Source organism: Mytilus edulis, chromosome 5, assembly GCF_963676685.1.
Source record: "Mytilus edulis chromosome 5, xbMytEdul2.2, whole genome shotgun sequence".
NCBI classification, from domain to species: Eukaryota; Metazoa; Mollusca; class Bivalvia; order Mytilida; family Mytilidae; genus Mytilus; species Mytilus edulis.
The window spans coordinates 46,333,683-46,355,822 of record NC_092348.1 but is presented as its reverse complement, the minus strand read 5'-3'; the positions used below and the strand labels follow the sequence as shown (position 1 = coordinate 46,355,822).

The following is a 22,140-nucleotide window of genomic DNA, read 5'->3' as shown; positions in this document are numbered from 1 at the left end:
AGGAATTCACCATTATAGACCAAAAAACAAAAAAAAAATGAATTTTTGAATCCGATTTTTAATGTTTATGATACTAAAGTATTTGTCGTAAAAAGGTGAATCTCATTTTCGGAGTACGACCCATTTCCGATAGCTGATTGTAAACAAGAGCACATGGAGGCCAAATTTTCATCAATTGTCACTCTTATAAGTGATTGATAACTAAGGTGTAGCAACTTACTGAAGACCATGTTCCCATTGTTGTTAAGAGACTCCATTTTCTTTGTCGCACAAAGACAGTTGTTTTCTGATGCAAGGTTTCTAACCAGTTTTCGGACGTTTTGTTCCAAGAAAACAGACGAACAAACAAGTCCATCTTCATCAGTTGACATTGCAAGTGATGCAAGTTATGTACCTAGAAGACATAGGAAACGACAAACCGATTCGTTTCATTCAACACATTCGAGATCTGTTGCAAGGACATCCGATTATGAAAACCAGGGCACACTTGAAGTCAAAGGAATGCTTGATGATATGATTATAAACTCAGATAACGATAAAGGATTTGTAGAGACTTTTTCATCAGATGTTGGTGACAATCAAAAATCAAAAGAACATGAAAAACATTCACAAATAATAAGACCCGAAATTGACCCAGAGACAAAATCATTTACTTTTTTTCCTGGGCAAGGAAGCCAGTTTGTTGGCATGGGTAAACAATTGTTACCCTTTCCAGGTGTCAAAGGACTATATGACCATGCTAGTGAAATACTGAAATATGATTTACTAAAACTATGTCTGTATGGTCCAAAATCAGAACTAGATAAAACTATACATTGTCAGCCTGCTGTTTTTGTGACATCTGTTGCAGCTATTGAGAGATTAAAAGAAGAAAACTTTCAGGTAAACAATAATAAAAAGATTTTTACACATACAAAATGTACAATGTGTTACAACATTACAGTTATAAATATTATAATATTTCTACAGTTATTGTTACATTTGTATATATTCTCTGGGTAAGCAGATCCTGTTCCTCATGTGGCACCTGTCGTGCAAAGGGATATTGATGATTTGAACTTGATCATTTGGAAATTTAATAGCTTCCATGTGCGCAGCAACCCTACATGAAGGGAATCATGATAGGAAATACATTTTGGGGAATATATCGTATCAAGCGGGAGATATACATGTATAGTTCGTATGCAGGCGCTGCTGGTATGTTGCTACCTCATGTACATAGAAATGGAAAGTTCACAATTGGTTAACTTTTGCAGAACTTTTAACATTGCTCTTCAAATCCCAGGAAACTGGAACGAACCTACATTGTATGGGTTAAAAAATTTCAAACACCCCTTCCTGGTTACGCGTAACAAATGGTGGTAGCTGTGCAAATTTGTTGAGCATTTCTATAGAGTAATCTGACTGTCAGACAGGGACATTAAATCTGAGCTCCCATATTCAGGGAGTACCATGCACTATGCACGTTAAAGAACCCTTGCAACAACTCTTATTGAGCATGTTGAGGGGTCTGTAACATGTGTACATTTAAGTGGCCTGTTGTGAGTCAAAATTGTTTTAAACAGATATTTGCCAGCAGAATTTTTCATGTTGATCAGATGACCATTTTAAACAAAATAGAATATTTGTTGCCTGCTATAAGCCTTGGTGTAAAAACAGTTCATGCTGGAAGAATATTTCTTGTGTAGAAGATGAAAATGGGGAAATGAATGAAAGATGTATAGGAAAAATCAATTGATATCATAAGTACATTAATATCATGATTTTGTTGTATTACAGGGTATAGAGAATACCGTTGCTACAGCTGGTTACAGTGTTGGAGAGTTTGCTGCTATGGTGTTTGCTGGAATGATGTCTTTTGAAGATGGTACTTACATATAGCTATATATATATTAGATAGTTTATTTAAATGAGAATCTTAAATAATTGAATTCTATTTTAACAGTTAAAATAGCATGACTCTGACAAAAAACTACTAATAAACCTCCTCATTGCATGACTCTGACACTAAACTACATCATGTAGTGTAGTGTCACAGTCGTGCAATGACGAGATTTACCAGTTAGATTAAATAGAGCACAAAATAATTCAGCTATGAATATATTTACTGTAAACTTTTATTGGGCTTTAGTTCACAGGGCCCATAACAAGCATTTATAACCCTGATTATCACACATTTTCATATCTTTTCTAAGAAAAACTGTCAAATTGATTGTGAACCATGAAAGGGATTTTAGACAATGGTATAGACTTGCTACATGTCCCTTCCTAATTATTATTATTTTTTCAATTTTGCCCCTTTAATAATTTTACTGCTATAACTAGGAGATTACAATTATATTATACCTTTCTCCAAGGGCAATCAGTAGGCTGGCACTTATCAGTAAACATATAAATTAGTAAGAGAGAAATATTAGAAAGGGAATTGTAGCAAGTCTAACAATGGTAATGTGCCATCTTAAAATAGATCACAGGGATCTCTGATTATCAATGACTCAGAAAAAAATGGAAAAACAGGATCTGCTAAAAATTTGAAAATGTTGAATGAAGAAAGAAAAACAAAGTGAGCAATAAGGGCATGGTCAAGATAGCCTGACTTGTTACATGTACTGAAAATTCAGAAACTATTGCTTGCATTTATTATTGCGATTTTGTCATTTTAGATTAAAATGTGATTTTAATTTTTTATGATTTTGAGAAAAATTGTGTTTAATTTATATTAAATATTTCATAATGCAAGTTTAAATTATTGCTTTTACAACTCTCTCGCATTTTTCACAATAATAAAAACCTCACAATAATTTCTTGATTGACTGTACTCTATTAGGGGGAGATAATCTCGTCTAAGTTCACACACATCTCTCACTTACAATGTAGCATCTATACCATAATTTGTAGTGTCCGTTGGTCAGCCTTTAGCTTTATATCTTATATTATATATAGTATATACAATGTATAATATATAGAGATATAAGTCAAGATTGTTTTTTATTACTTCAAGTAAGATAAAATTAAGAATGAAAATCGGCAATGTGTCAAAGAGCAGAAAATAGCACAAAGCCACTAATGGATTTTCAACCCAGGGAGAAATCTGAACACATAGGAGGGCCCCTAAACAAAAATGTGTACTAGTCCATCTTAACATGAGAGAAACAATTTTGTTACCTGATTTCTAACTTATTACTTTGGTTTACTAGTTTTCATTTCATGAATCTCAGATCCCATCTCAGTTGGAAAAAACTTGGATTGAGGTAAAGAAATGTAGCTTGTGTGCCTTGAGTGCAGTAATATACATGCTCGTGATTTATGAGACAGCTATTAATCAAAGAGTGATTCCCTTTATCTCCCAGCTGTCACCCTTATCTATGGTGAATTATTCAGCTCTAGTATATAAGCATGATAAGCAAGTGTAAATTTTTAACTGAATAAAAAAATCAGCAGCTAAAAATGGACATCTTGAGCTGTAGACATAATATTGCCTTAATATAAAGACTGGTGCTGTCTTGCTGAAGTTTCAAAAAGCAAAAAGTTTGTGAACCTTTAAATGTGATGTTGTATTTGCTATTTGTGTAATTAGATTGCTGTCTAATGGATAACCAAGACAAGGCAGTCATTGTCACACGACTTTACTTTGTCAATATTAAAAACAAGTTTCCAGTTCTTATAACAGTAACTATTATCTGTCACTATTTTCAGCCCTCAGTGTGGTCAAAGTAAGAGCTCAGGCAATGCAGAGAGCCTCAGAGGAGACACCTAGCGGAATGATGACAGTGTTTTGTTTCTGGGGAACCAAACTGAATCTAGCTACAGAAGCTGCTAAACAGTATTGCAAGGAGCAACATCATATAGAAGATCCTGTTTGTAGAATAGCCAGCTACCTGTTCCCTGAGGTTAAAGTTATAGCTGGACATGAAGAGGTACAAAGAGGTTCTTACTCTATTTTGAATGAGCTTCATAGTTTCTGTACTGAGACATCAATATTTTCTTACCATTCATTTGTTAAAGTTTTTTCCACTCCTCTGCCTTTTTCATCCATTATTCCTACGTAACTCCTGGCAGTACTTTTTTCAAATCTTTCCATAATGACATCAAACATTTTTTACTGTAAAAAAGAAGATGTGGTATGATTGCCAATGAGACTACTCTCCACAAGAGACCAAATGACACAAAAATTAACGACAGGTCACCGTACAGCCTTCAACAATGAGCAAAGCCCATATTGCATAGTAAGCTATAATGTCCAAGAAATGACAATGTAAAACAATTCAAATGAGAAAAACTAACGGCCTAATTTATGAACAAAAAAAGAAGAAAAACAAATATGAAAAACATCAACAAATGACAACCACTGAATTAACATGTTAGCGAGTCATAAACCTCCCTCTAACCTGGGACAGTGGTGTAACAGTACAACATAAGAACGAACAATAAAAATCAGTTGAAAAAGGCTTAACTCATCAGATGGATACAAATACAAATACTACACAGAGTTGAGGTGACCGGTACTTGTATATCGATTGATATCCCATTAACAAAAAGACACCAAGTACAGATTTGAGAGTACTCTCAGTTACTGACAGCTAGTTCAAAGCCACTAACAAGTAATAAAAAAAATCAGGCATCTTAGACTAAATTATCAATCAGTACACATCCATACTATGTAATATAAATACATTGGAAAGTAAAAGACCTTGAATTATAAGATTGATTGTTATTTTTACCATTGCAATTCATATTTAGCTCACCTGTCCCGAAGGGACAAGTGAGCTTATGCCATCACTTGGCGTCCGTCGTCTGTCGTCGTCTGTCGTCGTCGTAAACTATTTCAAGAATCTTCTCCTCTGAAACTACTGGGCCAAATACTTTCAAACTTTAACTGAATGTTCCTTAGGGTATATAATTTATAAATTGTATCTGAAGTTTTGATCTATCAACAAACATGGTCGCCATTGCTAAAAATAGAACATAGGGGTCAAATGCAGTTTTTGGCTTATAACTCAAAAACCAAAGCATTTAGAGCAAATCTGACATGGGGTAATATTGTTAATCAGGTCAAGATCTATCTGCCCTGAAATTTTCAGATGAATCAGACAACCCGGTGTTGGGTTGCTGCCCCTGAATTGGTAATTTTAAGGAAATTTTGCTGTTTTTGGTTATTATCTTGAATATTATTATAGATAGAGATAAACTGTAAACAGGAATAATGTTCAGCAAAGTAAGATTTACAAATAAGTCAACATGACGGAAATGGTCAGTTGACCCCTTTAGGAGTTATTGCCCTTTATAGTCAATTTTTAACCATTTTTCGTAAATCTTAGTAATCTTTTACAAAAATCTCCTCTGAAACTACTGGGCCAAATACTTCCAAACTTTAATTGAATGTTCCTTAGGGTATCTTGTTTGTAAATTGTATCCGAAGTTATGATCTATCAACAAACATGGTCGCCATTGCTAAAAATAGAACATAGGGGTCAAATGCAGTTTTTGGCTTATAACTCAAAAACCAAAGCATTTAGAGCAAATCTGACATGGGGTAATATTGTTTATCAGGTCAAGATCTATCTGCCTTGAAATTTTCAGATGAATCAGACAACCTGTTGTTGGGTTGCTGCCCCTGAATTGGTAATTTTAAGGAAATTTTGCTGTTTTTGGTTATTATCTTGAATATTATTATAGATAGAGATAAACTGTAAACAGCAATAATGTTCAGCAAAGTAAGATTTACAAATAAGTCAACATGACGGAAATGGTCAGTTGACCCCTTTAGGAGTTATTGCCCTTTATAGTCAATTTTTAACCATTTTTTCGTAAATCTTAGTAATCTTTTACAAAAATCTTCTCCTCTGAAACTACTGGGCCAAATACTTCCAAACTTTAACTGAATGTTCCTTAGGGTATCTAGTTTGTAAATTGTATCCGAAGTTGTGATCTATCAACAAACATGGTCGCCATTGCTAAAAATAGAACATAGGGGTCAAATGCAGTTTTTGGCTTATAACTCAAAAACCAAAGCATTAAGAGCAAATCTGACATGATATAATATTGTTTATCAGGTCAAGATCTATCTGCCTTGAAATATTCAGATGAATCAGACAACCTGTTGTTGGGTTACTGCCCCTGAATTGGTAATTTTAAAGAAATTTTGCTGTTTTTGGTTATTATCTTGAATATTATTATAGATAGAGATAAACTGTAAACAGCAATAATGTTCAGCAAAGTAAGATTTACAAATAAGTCAACATGACGGAAATGGTCAGTTGACCCCTTTAGGAGTTATTGCCCTTTATAGTCAATTTTTAACCATTTTTCGTAAATCTTAGTAATCTTTTACAAAAATCTCCTCTGAAACTACTGGGCCAAATACTTCCAAACTTTAATTGAATGTTCCTTAGGGTATCTTGTTTGTAAATTGTATCCGAAGTTATGATCTATCAACAAACATGGTCGCCATTGCTAAAAATAGAACATAGGGGTCAAATGCAGTTTTTGGCTTATAACTCAAAAACCAAAGCATTTAGAGCAAATCTGACATGGGGTAATATTGTTTATCAGGTCAAGATCTATCTGCCTTGAAATTTTCAGATGAATCAGACAACCTGTTGTTGGGTTGCTGCCCCTGAATTGGTAATTTTAAGGAAATTTTGCTGTTTTTGGTTATTATCTTGAATATTATTATAGATAGAGATAAACTGTAAACAGCAATAATGTTCAGCAAAGTAAGATTTACAAATAAGTCAACATGACGGAAATGGTCAGTTGACCCCTTTAGGAGTTATTGCCCTTTATAGTCAATTTTTAACCATTTTTTCGTAAATCTTAGTAATCTTTTACAAAAATCTTCTCCTCTGAAACTACTGGGCCAAATACTTCCAAACTTTAACTGAATGTTCCTTAGGGTATCTAGTTTGTAAATTGTATCCGAAGTTGTGATCTATCAACAAACATGGTCGCCATTGCTAAAAATAGAACATAGGGGTCAAATGCAGTTTTTGGCTTATAACTCAAAAACCAAAGCATTAAGAGCAAATCTGACATGATATAATATTGTTTATCAGGTCAAGATCTATCTGCCTTGAAATATTCAGATGAATCAGACAACCTGTTGTTGGGTTACTGCCCCTGAATTGGTAATTTTAAAGAAATTTTGCTGTTTTTGGTTATTATCTTGAATATTATTATAGATAGAGATAAACTGTAAACAGCAATAATGTTCAGCAAAGTAAGATTTACAAATAAGTCAACATGACGGAAATGGTCAGTTGACCCCTTTAGGAGTTATTGCCCTTTATAGTCAATTTTTAACCATTTTTCGTAAATCTTAGTAATCTTTTACAAAAATCTTCTTCTCTGAAACTGCTGGGCCAAATACTTCCAAACTTTAACTGAATCTTCCTTAGGGTATCTAGTTTGTAAATTGTATCCGAAGTTATGATCTATCAACAAACATGGTCGCCATTGCTAAAAAATAGAACATAGGGGTCAAATGCAGTTTTTGGCTTATAACTCAAAAACCAAAGCATTTAGAGCAAATATGACGATGGGTAATATTGTTTATCAGGTCAAGATCTATCTGCCCTGAAATTTTCAGATGAATCAGACAACCTGTTGTTGGGTTGCTGCCCCTGAATTGATAATTTTAAGGAAATTCTGCTGTTTTTGTTTATTATCTTGAATATAATTATAGATAGAAATAAACTGTAAACAGCAATAATGTTCAGCAAAGTAAGATCTTCAATTAAGTCAATTGACCAAAATTGTCAATTGACCACTTAAGGAGTTATTGCCCTTTAAAGACTTTTTTTCACAATTTGTTCATCATGTTGACTTACTTTAAAAAATCTTCTCCTTTGAAACTGCTGTATCAATTTCAGCCAAACTTAGGCTAAATGAGTTTCAGAGTATCTAGTATAAATTTTATATTTTATTTCCTTGTATGTCAAGAAACATAGCTCCTATGGCTAAAATAGAACATAGGAGAAAATGATTATTTTTTTTGGCTTTTGAAGAAAATCGGACGATCCAAAAAACATTTAAATAAATTGAAAAGCCAAAATAATCATTGATGAGAGATTTAACCAAAAGAATTAAGGTGAGCGATTCAGGCTCTTGAGAGCCTCTTGTTTTATATTGTAGTTCATTCAAATAAGCATTCATATTTTACAGGCATTAGACTTCATAGAGAAGAATAAAAAAGATTTTGGAATAAGAAGTTGTAAACGTATACCAGTTAGTGGTGCTTTCCACACTCCTTTAATGGACTTAGCAAGGAAACCTGTCAGTAATGCATTGAGAAGGATAGAAATACATCGTCCAAAATTTCCTATATTGTCAAATATGACTTCTAATAGACTGCAGAATAATGCCAATTTCCATAAGACTGTTGTTAATCAACTTGTGAGACCAGTAAAATGGGAACAAATAATGTCAACGCTATTTACAAGAGACAAAAATAAATCAGCATTTCCATATACATATGAATGTGGACCTGGCAATCAGCTGGGAATTTTCTTAGACAAAATGAATAACAAAGCATTTAAAAATTACAGAAATATACAAGTATAATAAAGAATGAAGCCTTTCAAAATGTAACTCTGAGTGAAATATGATTCTGTTAACAAACATTGTAGTCAGCATGATACAGTTTTGGTATTAAATTATTAAAATAATGCTTTTATGTTCAGATAATTTAAGCAAAATATATCAAACAAATCACTTTCTATACATTAAAAAAAAGTTTTGCTTAAATGTACTGGAAACTTTTTAAAACTGAGAATCTCGTAAATCAGTTCAAATACATGTAGGAGTTAATACCAATAATATTAACTCTTTAAAGATTAGAAGATGTCGTATGATTGCCAAAGATATACATATTGACCAGAATTCAAATAAGTGGATATATACAATTTTATATCACCATAAAACCTTCCACAATGTGGAAAACTCATACTGTAAAGTCAGCTTTAAAAGGCTTGACATGAAAAATGTGAAACAATTAAAAAAAAAACTGATAGCCTAATTTCATAACAAAACAGTTAATGAAAAACCAATATGACAAACATGAACTAACGCCAACCAATGAACTACAGTCTCCTGACTTGGGACATGCACATAAAAAAGGTACAGGGTTAAACTTGTTTGTGATTGCTCAACCTTCCCCTTACCTGGTACAGTGGTGTTAAAAAAAACAACATAAGAACACACTAAAAAGTCTTACTCTTAAGATTGATAGGACACAAAATCGATAACATAAAACACATTAAACACAAAACACTAATATATTTTTTCATTTATTTTATGATATTCACATTATTAACTGATGGATATACAGTGTAGTAATTACTAAATAAATGTTGGTTGGAAGGTATTAATTATGTGATATTTGTGACATACAATCTTCAATTATTTCACATTTAATAGATATTGCAGCCAATCTTGCTTGAAACTTTGCTGTTGATTTTCAAACCTAATTTCATTTCGTTAGATATTTTATGGTGCTTTGTCGCTTGAATATTTTGTTGGTTTTTAATCATATCTTTAACTTACTATGCTGGATATGATTTGTGTGCATACTCAAGGAGAGACTTGGAGAATATAATGAAAAGAGAAATATGGTGTATATAATACAAGTATAGCGAAACTTTAAAAAAAAAAATTTCATTTCAAATGCAAAATACACATAAGTAATCAAATGTTACATTACTATGCTAAGTATGTTACGTCTAAATATTTACATAAACATGAAATAATTTTAGGTTTCAGGGAAATTAATGTCTATGAAAACTATTTAAATTTTGAAGTATATTATATACATATATGTTTGCCTTATTTGTCCTCTTTTATATTTGTTGTTTTATTATTAACGAATCAATTTATGGTTAGCATTTAAACAAAGAAGTAACTATTAAAGCAGAAAAAGTACTTATTGTTTAATAAATATGAATTATTGGTAACCAATTTTGGTATTGTCATTTTCTCTTAAAAATTTCTGTTTTCAGTTTCCTTTTCGTTATTTTTTTGCACATGCACATAATGTAGAGGACAAGTGTGAGTGAGCTATTGCCATTAGGGATCACAACCTTAATCTTGTTCAATTGTCATGCAGTAGTCTTGTAACTTTTATGAAAAAATCCTCTGAAACTACTGGGTATGCCCATTGAAACAAAAAATGCCACACTCATCCTCTTGTTTGATAGTTTAAAATATGTGCCCAATGATCCAGAATACATACTTTGGCAAATCTGCCTTTTATGAAAATCAAGCTTTTTATTCATTCCTAAAATAAAAAATCTTTGCTTTAAAAACCACTTGACTAATTGAGACCTTGGCAAGGATGATCCTTTTGCGGTCAGCACCTTTCAGAATTATATTTGACAGCCCACTATCCATCCAAATTGGTCCCTGCTACTTTAATCCATCCTTTTCTTCATACTTCATAAGAAAATTCCAGTACCAAGCCAGCAATATGACAGTTGTTATCCACATGTTTGATGTGTTTGAGCTTTTGATTATGCCATTTTATTAGGAAGTTTTGGTTTTGAATATTCCTGGGATCTGTATTTTGCGATTTTACTTTCTACTAAAAATAGAAATTTCCCTAAATGGCTTTTCACTTTGTTTGTTTAGTTTGAAAGTTGTTTCACATGTGTAATTTCAGTTTAATTTATGGTTAATAATGAGCATTTATTCATCATTCTGTTCCTTTAAACAGATTTTGAATATCCTAAAGGAATTAAATTGTTCAATTTTGTTTAATTGTTTCGATTGATTACCTGAAAAAGAACAGTTACATGTACTTAAGTCAATCATACAGTGCTTATCAATATGATTTAAAAAAAAGTATCCAACTTCGTTTGACGTAGACCTATAACTTCATAACATTTTCATAACATTTTGTAAAACTGGACACATTAAGTTTAGTTTGGACCTATATTAGTCATTATCGGTTGTTTACATGAAAGCTTTACATGGGGATACTGATCCAGCAGTGACGGCGTTTGCTCACTTTTAGAGACTTAATATTACAGAAGGAAGAAGACCTTGATCCTTCATACTTTGTATGTAGATGCCCTATGTTATAAAGTTTTCGTCCATTTATGTCCATTGTCCTTGACCTCATTTTCATGGTTACTTGAAAAAAAGTTAAGATTTTTAGAATTCTTATTTCTCTCTTATGAGTAATCAGAGTTCACCCGACCTTGACCTCATTGTCATGGTTCGTTGATCAATGTCAAGTTCTCTTGTTATTAAAGTTTGTTTCATTGATGTGCAATAGGTCAACAATATTTAAAGGGAATTTGGTGTAATGAATGATTGTAAGGTGTACATGTATTTCCAGTTTGATTTATCTAAGTTGTAGTAAAGCTTTATATTTAGAACTATTAAGATAATGGTAAGTAAAGAAGGCGAGCCATTTCAGCATGTGCACTCTTGTTAATTTTGCTGCGTAAAAAACTTTCACTAAAGCTTTCCCGAAAATCGTTTTTGTGTGAAGTCACTGTATGACAAGTTTGAAAGAAACAACACGACCCTTATCAGCATCATGATTTGTTGGATACATCTGCCTCAAGCTGTTAACATCTGCATCTTGCACCATACTCAAAGTCATCTAGGTCGTCAACATGGTAGAACTCGTTTTGCATCAAATCTTTAAACTGCTGTAGAGTATTATCTGCATTTGGTGTTCCCACCAATATATTGCTGCTAATCTTCATTGTCAGCCGATTGTACTGCGTAGTCATATGTTCACCAGATGACACAGAAAACCTCACAACAAACGGAGAAGTTGCCAATTGATGTTTGTTTTCGCCTCGAATAATTTGATAACGATCTACCAAAGAATGAATCTTCTTGATGACATCAGCTGGAGTTTGCGTTTCAATAGCGCATTCGCTTACGGTAACCTGACCAGATTCTTTTAATCCCGATAAAGGATCAAAAGCTTTAGGAGCATTCACAGTCACAGGCTTCTGAGTGATAGTACATCGCATAATGTTATTCATCAGCAAAGGAATAATATCTGGATTGATTTCGCACGCCCGAACAAAACCTAAACGCACCCATTCATGAGGAATGATTTACCAGCGTGGTCGATTGCCTTCTGGTAAACCGCTTGTATACTCTAAGGTACATATTATGACATCGACTGGACCTACAGGCAACATAGGATATGGATTTATAAATAATTCAAAACTGTGCAATGAACCTGGTTTCCTTTCTCGTTCATTTATATTTCGGTTATATAGTATTGAAATTTTATTCTGTGCTTCCTCCCACGTGACCATGTAACGGTTTTCCGTTAGATAATAGGCATTGTCAGCACGAAGAGTATATGAATAAACAATTCCCAAACCACCAATGTTACCAAGGGCTGCATGAAAAGTATTATCATTCTGAATGAGGACTCGTCCTTTGAACTTCTTTTCAAACGCTGCAGGGTTGGTTATGCCATTTGTTGGTTCAATTTGCTTCTGTACAACTTCACCGATTTTAAATTGTTTACCGTCAATACACAGATCGACAAGACCATTTCTTCACAAATAAACTTTGTGAAACCATTTCCTTGGCCACAATTTGCTATAGTATCACTCAAAGATAAATTGGTGCAACCTGTTTGTTTTGTCAAAACTCTATACTGCTCCGGTTGCTTAGTTTCCCTGAATTCAACCGGCCACAGATATTTTTAACACGTTTTATCGTGGCCCCTGCTTCAAAAGAGAAGAGCATCCCGTCATCGAACTCTCTCTGGAATTCTGTTTTCAGGACTTCTCTTTTGATACGGATGACATCATACAATTGACTGAAATCATAAGTGACAATCGACAGTTTCTATCGTTAATATATGACACATATATATTGTTTTCAATATCAATAATTTGTTGCGTTATTTTTTCTTCACAATTATATACAGTAATACTTGTTTTTGCACCAGCTTCAACATTTTTTTTCAGCATTTATAGCATTTTTAAACAAGTTTATTTTGTATGCAAATCTTACAACAAAATACGATACTGAACGGATTTGGAAAATATAGATGAAACGTGATATCGGAAAAAAAATTTGTATACTGGTATTTCAAAAATCAAAAATCATATTCTTTTTCGAAGGAGATTTTACTGAGCATGCATTAAAATGTCAAATTTAAATCAAAATTCGTTATATTCGATAGTCGTTCACTTAACATCGAATGACAATGTGTTCCTCCATATGCAGCACCAAAACAAATTAACGTAATGCAATTAGTTATCAAAGGTACCAGGATTATGATTTAATACGCCAGACGCGCGTTTCGGCTACATAAGCTCAGATCAAAATAGTTGTAAAGCCAAACACGTACAAAGTTGAAGAGCATTGAGGACCTAAAATTCAAAAACAGTTGTTCCAAACACGGCTAAGGTAATCTATTCCTGGGATAAGAAAATCCTTAGTTTTTCGAAACATTAAAAATTTTGTAAAAGGAAATTTATAAAAATGACCACATAATTGATATGCATGTCAACACCGAAGTGCTGACTACTGGGCTGGTGATACCCTCGGGGACGAAACGTCCACCAGCAGTGGCATCAACCCAGTGGTGTAAATAGTTAGCAATAGTTAGGTTCTGTCAGTGAAGTGTGTCGATCGGGTTGAAGGACAAGAATGTATACTGCTATTATTAAATGAGGGTGTGTTGGATATACATATAGGTGCAGACATGTTTTGCAGTCAACACTTTACATTTGTTGCATATTTCTTTCATATTCTGCCGAATGTCGGATAAGGCTGCTCCCCCACCACTTGAGCCTCATATGAATAAAGAAAAAGTCGTCAAGACGAGGAGTACATTTTGTTTCCATACGAATGACGACTGTCTGCATGATAAAGGCATCGGAAAGAAAAAAAATGTGTTGTCAATAACAATTAAAGTCAGTTTCAAAGATCTTTTCATTCTCTGTTCAATTTATGTTTGGACTACACTGTTACAAACCCTCATTCAAACCAATACAAACTTCAAGCTATAATTTCGGATATTGCAAGTCACAGACTTTTCAAGCCAGTTCGCATTAGAAAAGATGAAAAAGAGAAAAGATCTTTTCTAAATCTTTCCTTTGCCAACAAATGTCTCGATGGCGTCAACCTAGGCAATATCCTTCATCATAAATTAGTTCAATCGAAAATACCTCCTTATTTCAAAGACCAGTCTGTACCAATAATTTCTTATACCTATACCAAACCTATTGCAACTAAAATTTTCAATTACAAACGCGTTTTGCAGAATCTCGATATTGACGACTTCAAGTCTAAACCTCCTGATTGCACTTGTGCTAGTTCCCAATTCACATATAATCCTGCTGGCCACGTTATAATATAAAAGAGGGACGAAAGATACCAAAGGGACAGTCAAACTCATAAATCTAAAACAAACTGACAACGCCATGGCTAAAAATAAAAAAGACAAACAGAAAAACAATAGTACACACGACACAACATAGAAAACTAAAGAATAAACAACACGAACCCCACCAAAAACTAGGGGTGATCTCAGGTGCTCCGGAAGGGTAAGCAGATACTGCTCCACATGTGGCACCCGTCGTGTTGCTTAAGTGATTACAAATCCGGTAAATAGTCTTATTCGGTAGGTCATATTCATGAAAGGGAAGGGGATTGTAGTTACGACGTAAGGAACATATGCGATATCATTTGTGAAACGGTTATTCCATAACGGTCAACCAACTCGTGATGGCGTCCGTAAAATTTACGAAGGGATGATTTCAACTTCACCATTTGGAACTCTTGGTTTAATAACCGGTGACCTTAACATTGTTAATAACACTTCTCTACGAAATGTGTTATCGAAAGGTCCGAAATATCGTGAGCCTAAATCCATCAATTGGAAATACAACTTTAAAATTTTGATGGACTCAGTCGAGGATTATGCCAGGCAATGGGCTAAACGTGTAAAGGAAGACGTAGACACTCTATCCGAATGGATTAAGGCAGTGAGGTCGTTAATACAAATCAGAATTAAGAAACTGAATGGGTTCATCAATGCCCATGCTACGTCAATCTTTAAAGACCCAAATGTTGCTAAACACTTATCCGACCTCCATGATAAATATGTTGTTGTCCCCGCAGACAAAGCCCCAAATAACATCGTTTTTGTCTGTAAAAGTCACTACATTAATTGCTTGATAAACGAATTAGGTATAGAAAATTCACTTGGAAACTCAACATATACCCTCACGACACTTACCAAAGAGGAAATCCTGGATAATCATAGGTCTGTTCTTTGTTCCTTTGGTATTTCAACTTCCAAGTGCTTCACGAAACCTCTTTCTAAATTATTAACATCTATTTTATCAGCAATCAAAGACGGGCTTCAAAGTTATTGTCAAACTGCCTATTCTAGAGGTGGCGTGAATCAGATGTGGATACTTAAAAATTCCAAAGATCTTTTAGAGTACATACAATCTAACTCTCTTTCATCTTGTAACAGTATTAAAACATTTGACTTTTCTACTCTTTACACAAGTATTCCACATTCCAAACTAAAAGACAAATTGAAAGAGTTGGTATTACTTTGCTTCATAAAAAAGAATGGCCAACGTAGATACAAGTAACTTGTCTTGGGGAGGGATAAATCATACTTTGTAAAGAATCAATCTGATTCAAACAAAAAATTCTCTGAAACCGATATTATCAAAATGCTTGATTTCTTGATTGACAACATATTTGTAACGTTCGGAGGACGTGTTTTTCAACAGACTGTCGGCATCCCAATGGGAACAATTTGTGGCCCTCTACTTGCCGACTTGTTTCTTTATTATTATGAGGCTGACTTCATGCAGGAACTTTTTAGGAAGAAAGACAAGAAGTTAGCAATATCCTTTAACTCTACTTTCCGCTATATAGATTACGTTCTTTCACTAAACAATTCAAATTTTGGTGACTATGTGGAACGCATCTATCCCATCGAATTGGAGATAAAGGATACTACAGATACAGTTAAGTCGGCTTACATGTAGAAATTGACAATGAGGGTCGGTTGAAAACAAAACTTTACGACAAAAGAGATGATTTCAGCTTTCCAATTGTGAACTTTCCATTTCTAAGTAGAAAAATTCCAGCAGCACCTGCATACGGGGTATATATCTCCCAATTGATACGATATTCCCGTGCTTGCATTTCCTATCATGATTTTCTTGATAGAGGGTTACTGCTCACAAGGAAGCTATTTTAAAAATCAAGAGTTCCAAATGGTGAAGTTGAAATCATCCCTTCGTAAATTTTACGGACGCCATCACGAGTTGGTTGACCGTTATGGAATAACCGTTTCACAAATGATATCAGATATGTTCCTTACGTCGTAACTACAATCCCCTTCCCTTTCATGAATGTGACCTACCGAATTAGACTATTTACCGGATTTGTAATCACATAAGCAACACAACGGGTGCCACATGTGGAGCAGGATCTGCTTACCCTTCCGGGTGGGGTTCGTGTTGTTTATTCTTTAGTTTTCTATGTTGTGTCATGTGTTCTATTGTTTTTCAGTTTGTCTTTTTCATTTTTAGCCATGGCGTTGTCAGTTTGTTTTAGATTTATGAGTTTGACTGTCCCTTTGGTATCTTTCGTCCCTCTTTTATTAGAATCAGAGTAGGATTTTTCCAAAACATGATTTATCTTTCGTAAAAAAAGTTATTTGTGCTGTTTTTTTTAATGAAACTGAGTTGCTCTAATTCTGTCAATCTTTTTTGAAGACTTACTTTCTACTAGTGTAAGGGATAGAGATTTCGCATGTCCAGATTGTATGTACTCTTACATATCTTTGGAATTTTGTAGTATCTAGATCTGATGCTCCCTTCACAAAGAAGATAGTTTCACAGTAACTCTGATACCTGGTTTCGATTGCCTATATAATCATCATTTATAATTTGGAAAGAGATTTTGTGGAGCCTCGAGTACAACCATCACATACAGTTGTTTGTAAAGACATTATTGTAATTTGGATATCCATTAAACTGAAAGAAGTTCCACTTCTTTGTTGTTTGGTGAAATTCAGCAAGGATTTAAGACAAACGTAAGTTTTTCGAGATCGCTGCTTTTGTACTAGTTGTGGTAGTACATGTATATATGTTTCATGTAAAATGTCAATTAAAGCTTAATTTCTTTATTCGACGGTGTATGATACGTAAAGAAAACGATACTGTTGATGTTTTTTTTCTACAAAAACAACAAAATGTTTGAAATCGAGGTAAATTTCACGAAAAACAAGTGATTACAACATTTGGAGCTGATATACGTCATTAAGTACTGTACTAGCCATAACAATGTTTGATAGTATTCTGATAATTCTACACGAGTACAGATTTGGAAGATTCTACCGGAGAATAGATTTGACATGTTCTGTCCTAGAATATATTTGACATGTTCTGTCCTAGAATATATTCTGATAGTTCTCTCCCCGAACAGTAATTTGAATAATTTGAAACAGCTGCCTTGAACAGGTCTTTGAAAGATTATTAGATAATTTTACAAGAGAACTAATTAATGGCAACTTATTTCGAGACATGCTAGATGTGCAAGTTGGACGGACGGATCGTGGGATTAATTGACAAATACACCATTATGTATCCGTGTTCAATAATGAGAATTATAGTCTGAATTTGAAAATTAAGTGTTGAAACACATAAGGTTTCGTATAGCAGCAATTCATTTATATATTCAATATGAAAAAACGTGTTTTGTTTCGTTTGCTTTAATATGAATTTTGAAAATACAGTCGACTCTCGTTATCTCGAAGTCAGCCGGACCGGAGAAATATTTCGAGATACACATAGTTCGACTCAAACGAAAACCGGAAGTTTGACTGAACAAGGGACACAACTCTTGCTTAGCATGGTAAAGCTAAAATAAATCCGGGTGAATATGGGAAGGGGATCGATATTCTGTTATCAGATCGATGTATTTGTATGTCATGGTCTTTCGTTATTATAATAACATTATTTTTTCTCATTCAATTGTTTCAGTTACAATTGTTTCCTATGGCTTTTATCCGAGAGAGTAATTTCCAATCGATAGTTTCGTTATTCAGGTCGTTTAAAGCTGACAAAATTGTGTATTCTCGGATACAAAAGACTTTAGAAAATTTAGATTCCTCGTCATTTTGTTTTATCTCACTCTTTCTTTTAATAAAGAAAATACAACTAGATTAAAGACGCCGATTGAGTAGTTTTTAGGTGATTATCAACGGAAGTCATAATCCTTACTTTATACACACCCAAGCTCATTAGTGTAAATTTCAATTAATTGTTTTGTAAACATTTTAAATACTTTTTCATAAACATTAACAATGTATCACTAATTAATTATAAAAATTCTATAAAAGATAATCTTACCGAGTGCCAGGTAAACACTCGTGGAAATAGCATGTCATAAATCAATACAGTGGTCAGTGACCGGAAATTTAATTACACGTGTATTGTCAGATTAACTCTTCAATCCATTTAAATGCCGGAGGTCATGTTTTGATATATGTGTATTAGTTCGAGATAAATAATGAATTTTGAATGCTTTTGTTAACCTTGGGATCGTAAATTTAGTTCGACTCAACCGAAATTTCGACACATCCAATTTCGACTCATGAGGAGTCGAATTACATACATTTATATGGAACAAAGTTCGGGACCACGTGAAAACTTCGACTCATCCGAAATTTCGAGTCAACCGAGTTCGAGACAACGAGAGTTAACTGTAATTGAATGTGATTTTAACTTCAAAGTAAAATATAGAATTACCTCATGTCTATTCGAATACCATTCGTTTCTTCTATATCAGTCCATTCTAAAGAATGATTTGTTCTGACAGCTTTAACAGGTTTTCCCTTTTGTGTAGCATTTTTAATTATGTCTATCAAATCAGCCAAACTATCTGGCTTGGAGGTATGTCCTGGATGGGGTGCTGTAACCAAACAAATTTTTATAAATAATTAAAAGAAAAACATGAAGAATTTGCCAAAGGTATGAAGAATTTGCCAAAGGCCTGGTTTGAAAATTAAAAAAAATATCATAAAACAATTAATGTTTACAGACAGGGAAACCCAGCCCTTTACTTAGATCTACAGGGTATATATATATGCTGTGTCCAAGTGATGATTTGGTACAAATTATTATTTGACCAAAACAATTGTACAAATTTCAATCTGTACAAAATTTGACGAAAATTCACTTATAACTTGTACAATAATTTTTAGATTGGATTTTGTTATATAAAAAAAAGCATTCGTACATACTGCAGATTTTTTATTCAATGACCACACAATAAACCTTACTTGCAAAATACAAAAATACTAGTACCCAAATCATCAGTACGCCTGTTCACCGATGACTATTTACTGTACAGAATTATCAAAACAGAGAACGACCACAAAATACTGCAAGAAGACCGAGCAAACCTAGATGACTGAGTAAACAAATGAGTTATGCGTTTCAACGCAAAATAGCTACTTCCTAAGCATCACAAACAAAATCCAGAGATTCTACACACTCAACGGCCACATACACCAACAAGTCTAGAACAGCCCATACATATGAGTGCACATATAAGATGATTTGAAGTGGAGGTACAATGTTGCAAAAAGGCAAATTCAACCCGAAGTCTCCTCAGAAGGAATTTAAGGAACTGCCCAAAGGAGTGTAAGAAAACATCATTTCTATAGTACGTTCAACTATAAAATATGCAACAACAGTATGGGAGCACTACAGTAATGCAGATTCAAAGAAGCTGGAAAGAATACAGAGGCGAGCAGCACGCTTCATAACAGGCGACTTCTTTAACAATAGAAGATGGCTGCGTAACAAACATGCGTACCAAATTAGAACTCCAATATTTACAACACAGATGCACAAGCCAAACACTTTTGCTTTGACATTCCCACTAGTCAATCACCACACCATTTTAATTCATTCTTTGTGTCCACAATAATCAACTGGAACCACCTAGAAGACACAATTGTTCCTACAACAAGTGTAGAGAGCTTAAAATCTGCTCTCACGAATCGTCAATAAATTGGCGGCCGGACTTCCTCCCGTTGAACATAAGCCAGTTACGGTAACTACAACATACCCATATAGATACAAATACCCAGATAAATATTTGTCTCTTAATAACTGCTTTGTGTGGGAAAAAAGGCAAAAAGTCTTTATCAATAATCTAAGAAAAACTTAGATAAAATAACAAATAGATGCGGCTAAAAGTAGCAAATATTTCTGCTTCTACAAGTCACAGATGAATGCAAAAATACATCTTCTTTTGAATAAACCTAAATTTTGATCATGTCAAAGCAAGTGATGATTTTCAAGTCATGACGACATTTGTATTTAAAAAGGTAACATTCCTTCTGTAAACGATTTAAACAATGTTGAAAGTTAAAGAAAAAATGAATGTTTGCCTTAATATGAAAATAATTTACCTTTGCTTTTAAGTCGTTGCAAAAATCATCTAATCAGTTCTGCAAGGTCGAATTACCCTTTGGCACCCACTGTCTTTTTAATGAATATAAATACCTGTTGTTTCTGGAGATTTGGAAGCGTCCGTTTTCTCCATATCATTATCTCTAACTGCTAGTTGTCGGTGACTTCCATCTAAATATTTGAGAGGTATTAAGTGAATTGAATTAATAATTTTATAATTATTTTCGTTGAGTATTGATAATCTATGAAATAGATTTTAACAAACATATTGATAAAGTATTCGTAATATACTATTGGTGACATATTGTATTCAACTCTTTGGGGTTACCTTCAAAAGTAACTGCCTTTTACCACTTTGTGCGATAATATATTATATCTACAGAAAACTGTTACTGTTTTAGACTATCAAATCAAACAACATACAAATAGACCTTGCTTAATTGCAGGTTCTGACTAACAGAATTACTTTACGCAAGCAACACTTCCTCAGATGAAAAAAAGCGAACATGCAATGGGGAACTATAATTTGCAAGATTAAAGGTTTTGACTCGCAATTACATTGTACATGAGAAATGTAATCTTGGAGAATGGAAATGGTAAATAAAAACAATAAAAGACTCATTTTGATTAGTTGATGTCTTGGGTTTTATGCTCTTGAAGTTTGTACTTTATTTGGCCTTTTCAACTATTTTGATCCGAGCACTACTGATAAGTCTTTTGTAGACGAACAATAAAGGTAACAGTTATTTAGTATACCGATGTTTAAAAGTTATAACTCGATTAAGAGATAAATAGAGGTTTCAAACTAAAACCAATGGAAACACATAAACTATAAGAGAATAAACAGCTGCGCCATGAGCGCATGATACGCCCGACGTCTTGTGTGGAAGTTTTATGCAATAATCATAAATAGTTTCAAAGAAAGTTTTGAGCAATAACCATATATTGTTTTTGAGATACGGCGGGACATGTGAACCCCCCCCCCCCCCACTCTGTTTTTTTTTTACAAACAACAAAATATCACTAAAATAAAATTTTGAATCAAAACCAAAAAGTATACAGATCTTTAGATTAATATAACAAAGAAGTGTGTAAAGTTTTAAGCAATAATCATAAATTATTTTTGAGATACGGCGCGACATGTAAAAAAACCCTCCCCTGTTTTACAAGATACTCAATAACTCAAAAACAAAATTTTGAATCATCACCAAAAAGTATACAGATCTTTAGATTAATATGACAAAGAAGGGTGTAAAGTTTTAAGCAATAATCATAAATTATTTTTGAGATAGGCACGACATGTAAAAAACCCTCCCCTGTTTTACAAAAGACTCAATAACTCAAAAAAAAAATTTGAATCATCACCAAAAAGTATACAGATCTTTAGATAAATATAAAAAAGACTTGTGTAAAGTTTTAAGCAATAATCATAAATTGTTTTTGAGATACGGCACAATATGTAAAAAAACCTCCCCCTTTTTTACAAAATACTCAATAACTCAAAAATGAAATTTTGAATCATCACCAAAAAGTATACAGATCTTTAGATTAATATAACAAAGACATGTGTAAATTTTTAAGCAATAATCATAAATCGTTTTTGAGATATGGCGCGACATGTAAAAACCCCCTCCCCCTTTTTTACAAAATACTCAATAATTCAAAAACGAAATTTTGAATCATCACCAAAAAG

General features: G+C 33.5%; 2 protein-coding genes across 2 annotated transcripts in view; one reads left to right on the top strand and one right to left on the bottom strand.

The window, feature by feature from the left end:
• Positions 1-87: 87 nt before the first annotated feature.
• Positions 88-8,666, top strand: LOC139523793 (malonyl-CoA-acyl carrier protein transacylase, mitochondrial-like). The gene is made up of 4 exons (XM_071318078.1): positions 88-882; positions 1,780-1,867; positions 3,697-3,917; positions 8,164-8,666. Exons 1-4 carry the CDS (start codon positions 229-231, stop codon positions 8,560-8,562), a joined length of 1,362 nt encoding a protein of 453 aa, XP_071174179.1. The 5' UTR covers positions 88-228; the 3' UTR covers positions 8,563-8,666.
• A 3,831-nt stretch (positions 8,667-12,497) lies between these two features.
• Positions 12,498-22,140, bottom strand: part of LOC139523794 (uncharacterized) — a 51,816-nt gene continuing 42,173 nt past the window's right edge. Inside the window, exons 5-7 of the mRNA XM_071318079.1 lie at positions 20,541-20,618; positions 18,774-18,936; positions 12,498-12,796 (exon numbers count right to left, since the gene is read on the bottom strand). Of these exons, the coding sequence (XP_071174180.1) occupies positions 12,619-12,796; positions 18,774-18,936; positions 20,541-20,580 (381 nt within the window). The 5' untranslated portion in view covers positions 20,581-20,618 and the 3' untranslated portion in view covers positions 12,498-12,618. The remainder of the gene's footprint in view (positions 12,797-18,773; positions 18,937-20,540; positions 20,619-22,140) is intronic.

Coding starts and splice junctions, on each gene's coding strand:
- LOC139523793 (XM_071318078.1), top strand. CDS start 229: ATGTTCCCATTGTTGTTAAGAGACTCCATTTTCTTTGTCGCACAAAGA. Junction 883..1,779: donor TAAAAGAAGAAAACTTTCAG/GTAAACAATAAT, acceptor GTTGTATTACAG/GGTATAGAGAATACCGTTGC. Junction 1,868..3,696: donor AATGATGTCTTTTGAAGATG/GTACTTACATAT, acceptor CACTATTTTCAG/CCCTCAGTGTGGTCAAAGTA.